The sequence below is a fragment of the Helianthus annuus genome, chromosome 15 (assembly GCF_002127325.2).
Source record: "Helianthus annuus cultivar XRQ/B chromosome 15, HanXRQr2.0-SUNRISE, whole genome shotgun sequence".
NCBI lineage: Eukaryota > Viridiplantae > Streptophyta > Magnoliopsida > Asterales > Asteraceae > Helianthus > Helianthus annuus.
In genome coordinates, this window is record NC_035447.2 from 147,127,288 (window position 1) to 147,134,310 (window position 7,023).

At 40.1% G+C, this 7,023-nt stretch overlaps 1 protein-coding gene across 1 annotated transcript; it reads right to left on the reverse strand.

Annotated features, from left to right (window-relative positions):
* Positions 1 to 203: 203 nt before the first annotated feature.
* LOC110912660 (transmembrane 9 superfamily member 12) lies at positions 204 to 3,597 on the reverse strand. Its single transcript, XM_022157432.2, has 2 exons — positions 3,418 to 3,597; positions 204 to 2,418 (listed from the first exon to the last, which is right to left on the reverse strand). The coding sequence occupies exon 2, from the start codon at positions 2,338 to 2,340 to the stop codon at positions 358 to 360; it is 1,983 nt and encodes a 660-aa protein (XP_022013124.1). The 5' UTR covers positions 2,341 to 2,418; positions 3,418 to 3,597; the 3' UTR covers positions 204 to 357.
* Between the last annotated feature and the right edge of the window lie 3,426 nt (positions 3,598 to 7,023).

Consider the following 7,023-nt stretch of genomic DNA (forward strand, 5'->3'; position numbering starts at 1 on the left):
GTTATGTCCTTTTGGCCAAACCCAGTTAGATTTTTTGGTTAAATCCGGTCATGTGCCTTGCACATGAGGGTATTGTTGTCATTTCACCTTCTCAAGGGCTATTGTGTAAAAAATTTTATTGAGGGACTATTTTGTAACAAGCTAAAAAAATAAAAGGATTATATAATCCCTGTCTCAACCTCTACACAAATATAAAAATCAAATATATAAAAATCAATGATATATAAACTGAATTACTTTTTAATGTTGAAACATACATGTAACAGAAGGGCAGAAAACAAACAATTCACTCTTTGTAAAGATTAAACAATGAACCATTGCATTTCGAATGGCTAACAACTAGTTTCCAGGACCCGTTTAATCGATCTTAACCGACGAGAAAAGATAGTGAACAAAATAGAAAGATGTTACAAACCCGATAGTGCCCGTAGACAACATGATAGCAACCGCAATGATCAACGAGTAGCCCATATATAGTATAGCAGATACCGGCCCGCTTAAACTCTGCAACTCAAACACCAAATAGTTTATCGAATACAAGAACACGTAAAGAGCAACCGAACCCGACGCATAAAACGCTTTCCACCACCATTGCCAGTCCTCAACACAAAGATGCATGTAAGTAAGAACCACAGAAACTTCAGCACAAACGATGACTAACAAAAGAAGAACCACTAGCAAAAACCCGAACACGTAGTAGAATCTTCCGAGCCAGATGCTAGACAGGATGAAAAAGAGTTCGATAAACAGTGTTCCAAACGGGAGTGTTCCTGCACCGAGAACTAGAAGCCATGACGGGTATTTTCTAGCCGGGATCTCCCTAGCGATCTGGTTGGTTCGAACCGGGTATTGTAACGGTTCCGCACGGGTCGCTAGGAACCCGCCTATGAGGGTGAGCGGGACCGAGATGAAGAACCAAAGCGATATAAGTTTGAAGTATAAAGAAAGCGGAATTGCACCAGAGCTTTTGTTTGCCCAAAGAAGGAAGTTTAAAATAGTAAGAATGACGAAAACAATCCCTGGGAAGAAACAAGCAATCAACCACGATAGCGATCTCCATCCTTCTGATGTACCTTTGATTATTCGGTAAAAATACACACCCGCATAACCGGCTCCGGTTCCCAAGAAAAGATAAAGGATTATCATTCCGGTTAGAAGCATACCTCGTGAAGCCGGTGACATGAACCCTAAAGCCGCAAAGATTATAGTGACAACTGCCATTCCCATGATTTGAACCCCGTCTCCGATCATTACGCATAACAGTTTCGAGTGAGTCGGTTCGCGAAACACATCACCGACAACGAGTTTCCATCCGGATAACTCTTCGTTCATTTGCGCTTGTGATTCTTTGTCAAGTTCTTCGTAACGCGTCAGATCCCGCCTCACCGTTCTTAAAAAGATAACGAAAACGATACCGGCTAAAAAGAAGATCACCATAAGCGAGTTTAAGATTGAAAACCAGTGGACACGCGCACCTTCCATTTTTAAATAAGCATCCCAACGAGACGGCCATTTGGTGTCACTTTTCACAAACTCGACTTCATAAGTGAACGAGACTCTCTCTTGTTCTCTTATAACTTGAGCTTTATCTAAATCAAGTGGGCAGCTGACGGGTGACACCTCATCGTATTGATGAAGTTTCGCCATTTTTTCAGGGTCGTATTTTACACTACACGGAGAAACCTCAAAACCGACAATCTCGTATCCCGAAGCCTTTTTCTCGTCATCAGCGGACGAAATTACACCCATACCCTCTTCTCCCGTACCCAATATCTGCACACCCGTGCCTTCGTATTCGTGTATGAAGACTTTGAACTTTAAATGGTTGATAATGTAAACATCATCGACGTTCGGAGGTGAGTATCCGATAGGGAACCCGGTCCACTGAACCTTATGCCCGTTCTGATACGCGAATCTCATAGCAGGCAAATTGTCTAAAATCATATTAACCTGATATAAGTCATGAGTTCTCTGTTTCAAAAGCTTAACCTCATGTTCACTTAACGGGCGTGTCGTGCAGAGGAAAACAGACTCGTTGATGTTCATTCGGAAACGATAAGGAGAGTTGTCAATTTGGTCACCCATAAGTAGTTCACCGAGATTCTCTGCACTTTTCTTTATTCCACCGGGAGGTGTGCAGTATGGTAGACTGTAGTAGCTAAAAGGAAGCTCGGTCTCGATAGACGTTAAAGAATTAACTTTGGCATATATTTCATCGCGTGTTGAATACGTGTGCATGTAGCTTCCAGGTAAATAAAACCCGTTGCAAAAATGTGAGACAAATATCACATAAGTAAAAAGAAGCCCACACGTCCCTCTCGAGAACAATGACATCGCCATTGGTCTTAAGGAACACAATACCGATCTCTTAAACGTAGCTCAAGCTAAGCCACTTGTGCAATCAGGCTATCACAAAACCTGAAATGGACAAATTGATAATCAGTACTATTTGAAATTTTACTGTTTACTACTTTTTCCATGCTTTTAGTAATGTTCAGTCTTCACATATCAAATTAGAAATAATAAAATTAACAAAGAAGTCAATAAGAATCACATCCAACATTGATTTCAAAGCCGCCCCTGATGCGTGAGGCACATGAGACGGCCAGGAAAGTGCCTCGGTACGTTAAGGCAGCGCCTCATGCACATCTAGGTCAAATTTGGTCAAACATACTAAAAATCGAGGTGTGTATGGCGGTAACATGTAAAACAACCAAAGAGTCAAGATATTGTGAATGATTTACTTTATAAAAAAGCCTATTTGGTTGTACTTAGAGCTCTCACCCTCTAGTCTCACGCGACCTAAACGCCTCGGAGCGCCTCACGCTTTCTTAAACCAAGCATCAAACAGACTTGAACTATAATATCTCTAAACAACCTCCAATGTTGATATAATCAACTATATCAGCAAAGAAAAACTTCACAGCAGCAGTTGCAAGCAGAAACGCTTATTTAACACACACATATATATTCTAAATCACCTCAAAATCAAGTCTGTTTGTATCTATATCTTCAGATTTTCCACATTTAACTAATTATCCAACAGTTCAATTATTCAGATTTTCCACAGTAAACTAATTATCCAAGAGTTCAATTAGATCAATCAATCAATCAATATGTGCTGTTCCATAACAAGTGCATTCCTACATTCTCACTACACTTCTCCTACTCGTTGCTCATTTACATCTAAAATCCAAATCTAAAACTTAAAAAACAAGCAAATGCTAAACAAATTATACACACAGATCTAATTAACCACATATATTTCAAACAGATCTGGAGTAGCAACCAGCAACAAATGAATGAACAAGTATCAAGAACAATAAAAATTGGCAGAAAATCTGGTTTAGTTCAGTGTAGTTGGAAATGCAAAAGTAAAATGTGAAGAAAAAGCATAATATGAAGATGAAGAGATACCATTAGTAGATCTGATAAGTTGAGTGGAATGGTACCGTACCGCCGGTGAGGATGAAGTCGTTAGGGTTTAGTGGAAAAGAGGATTGATAATTTAGAGGAAGGATGCTCTCTCTGTGTGCAAGTGTATTCGAGATTGGATCTACTTTTGGGGGGGGTGTGTGTAACGTCGCGTATGAGTTAATTTATATAATAGTTTCTTTTACTTTTTTTTTGAAAGGTAAGATTCATTAAAACATAGGCAAGCCGATCCAAAAAAAACCAGGACCGAACTGACCGAAATTACAACATATATAGAGGGGGAGTTAATTACCCGGATAGTCTATGTGGTTTACCATTTTTTCATCTTTAGTCTCCATCTTTCTAAAATTATATTTATGATCCCTATGGTTTGTTTAGCTGTTACTCGGATAGTCCTTTAATTGGATGGAGATTATTTTTCATGTCAAGTTAATGTAAAATGATAAACATATCCCTTTTATCTAAAAATCAAAAAATAAGTAGATAAACATTAAAAGAAATCATAAAATACGTGGGACCCACTTTATTGAAAAAAACAAATCAAACCCCACCCTTTTACTTGACCTGATTGGCGCTAAATCAACAACCCTTCTCCGACCATGATTCCGAACACCATCACCGGAAACCTGCAACTCACGAAAAGTACACTCCGCCACCACCATTTACCTTGTCGCCACTATCAGAAAGATTTCATCAGATACTAATGGAGTCATTAAATGACCAGACATTAATATTGCTCCAGCAAATGCTTCTCGTCACATAAGCAAGAGAAATATAAAATGCTAGTAAATCAACATTTCTACATAGGAAATTTTGAAATTGTTCCAGTATGAAAACAGATCCCAAAGTGACAAACAAGAGAAATTGGTATTTGATACCAACATATTATCAGCAACATACAACACGAATCAACTAAATCGCCGCATACAACTCTTCCCTAGAATTGTTCTCCTCAAACATTCGTTTAACACATGAACCCAACGCCTCAAAAAATTGTAACTAGCTTGAGCATGGGCCTATTGATGGAGGGCAATGGGGTCGTTCGTCCCTTCAACAAAATGCTCCAGATTGAGGTTAACAGCCACCTTATTGTTTAATTAAATTGAGGGTGTGATTCAATCATAGCATCAACCAGTTCCTGCAGTGGGCTATATGATAGAGAGGGATGGGTTTGGCAGGTAGGGTACGGTGAGGTTTCATCGGAGAGGAAAGGGGGAAGATGGGGTTGGTTCGCTAGCTCATTTGTAGGAGAAGGGTGCGGCGAGGTTTCACCGGAGAAGAAAAGGGCATGGTGGGTTGGTCGCGGGCTAGCGGCTAGGAGAAGATAAGAGGGTGTGGGGTTTGTTTAATATAGTTTGTGGGCCCCATAAATATATACTAATTAAATACCTATCTAATTTATTTTGTTTTATTATTAAGGGCAATTTAGTCATTTTACATTGACTTAACTGGGAAAACTAACGTCCATCCAGTCGAGGGACTATCCGAGTAACAACTAAGCAAATAACAGGGAGCATAGATGTAATTTTAGAAAGATGGGGACTAAAGGTGAAAAAATGGCAAACCACAGGGACTATCCGGGCAATTAACTCTATAGAGGGGAGTTACACCAATCTCTCCAAATGATACACTTATGTTTGGATCTACACTTTAGCCAAAGAAAACCTAAAGCTTTCACCTCCCCGAATATTTCTATACCACAACCTTTACCATTGGAGAAAAATTATGCATGTCTCGCTTTCCAAATACACCAACAGGTAACCATAATAAGACCCCAACCGATCCAGCCTCCGGCGCCCTGTTTGAAACCCAACAGCTTTTATTAACTTCCAAAGCAAACAATCTTGGCGACTTAGACATTAGAGGGATCTCACTAATCCACACGTCGATCTAAAACCTAATACTATTTCCTTTTTCCAGCACCCGTTTGAAAAAGTTGTTAATTCTTTTACCGTCTATCCGCAATTTGAACTCTAAACTCATTATATTCTTCCATACCCCAGTCAAAGTAGAATTACAAAGTAGAATTATAAGGAAAAAACGACAATCTCCTACTTTTTTCGTGGCAAGCCGTAGTAACTTTCCTCCAAAGACTCTCCTCTTCCATTCGAAATCCCCACATCCATTTGGTCAAGAGAGCATCGTTCACAGCTTTGAGTTTACTAATCCCTAAGCCTCCACACTTTTTTGGCCGAGTAACTAAATCCCATACGACCCAATACGTTTTCCTCGCTTCATCCGAACCGCCCGAAAGGAAGTTCTTCATGAGAGCCTCAAGCCCATCGACCACTTTGATTGGCACTTTAAAAATGGAAAAATAATAAATGGGGAGGCTTTCGAGTACCGACTTGATGAGGACTACACGACCACCAATGGAGAGCGAGCGAGCTTTCCAAGCCGATAGCCGATTCTGAAAGATCGTGATAATAGGGTCCCAATTTTTAATTCTATTCATGTTGGCTCCTAAAGGGATACCCAAATATTTAAATGGGAAATCCCCTTTAAGACACCCCACAACTTCCGCCATGTTAGCAATTTCTTCTTCTTCCACTCCCACCCCAAAAAGGTTTGATTTGTGGAAATTCATTCTCAAACCTGAGCAAGCATAGAATACACGAAGAATTCTAGCAACCACCTTAATGTTATCTGTTGACCATTCTCCCACAATGAGAGCGTCATCCGCATATAGCAAGTGAGAAACAACAGGGCCCCCAATGGATAACTTTATCCCCTTCAATCTACCCACTTTGCACGCCTTAGCGACAATGCACGAGAAGGCTTCCATCACAATAAGAAAAAGGAATGGGGATAATGGATCACCCTGTCTAATTCCTTTTTGGCATTGGAATTCAAATGTAGGCGAGCCGTTAACCAATACCGACGATCTGGCTGAGACGAGCACCCCTTTCACCCATTTAACCCAAGAGGGAGAGAACCCTATTTGTTCCGTCATATCAAGCAAAAAACCCCAGTTTACGTTGTCGTAAGCCTTCTCAAAATCAATTTTAAACACAAAAGCTCTCCTACCCGTTTTCCTTAACCAAGACCAGACTTCACTCAGAATGATAGGGCTGTTAAGAATATACCTCTCTGATGAAGGCCGATTGCGATTCCGAGATAACATTCCCAATAACTTTTTTAATACGACACACCAAGATTTTAGAGATAGTTTTGCTGATAATCCCCACAAGATTTATCGGCCGATAATCTTTTAACTGGACCGGGTCCACCACTTTGGGAACAAGAGTAATAAACGAAGTACTAGAACTCCTGTTAATCGATCCTGACTCATGGAACTGATACAAGATGTCCCTAAAATCATTCACGAATAAACTCCAAAAATGTTTAAGGAACATAAAATTAAAACCATCAGGACCATGAGCTTTGTCTGCCCCGCAATAAAAAACGACCTCTCTTATCTCCTTGTCCGTAAACTGACCCGAAATCCCACATGCCACTTCCTCAGAGAGCTTTTTCAAACCCGGGCAAATCAGTCTCGGCCTCACACTCATGTTATCTGCAAAGTGATTTTTGAAAAATCCCAAAACTTCCTTTTTGACCCTATTAGGTTTAGATATCCACCTACCT

Excerpts from the sequence above, each read along its gene's own strand:
- LOC110912660 (XM_022157432.2), bottom strand. The coding sequence starts at position 2,340 with ATGGCGATGTCATTGTTCTCGAGAGGGACGTGTGGGCTTCTTTTTACT.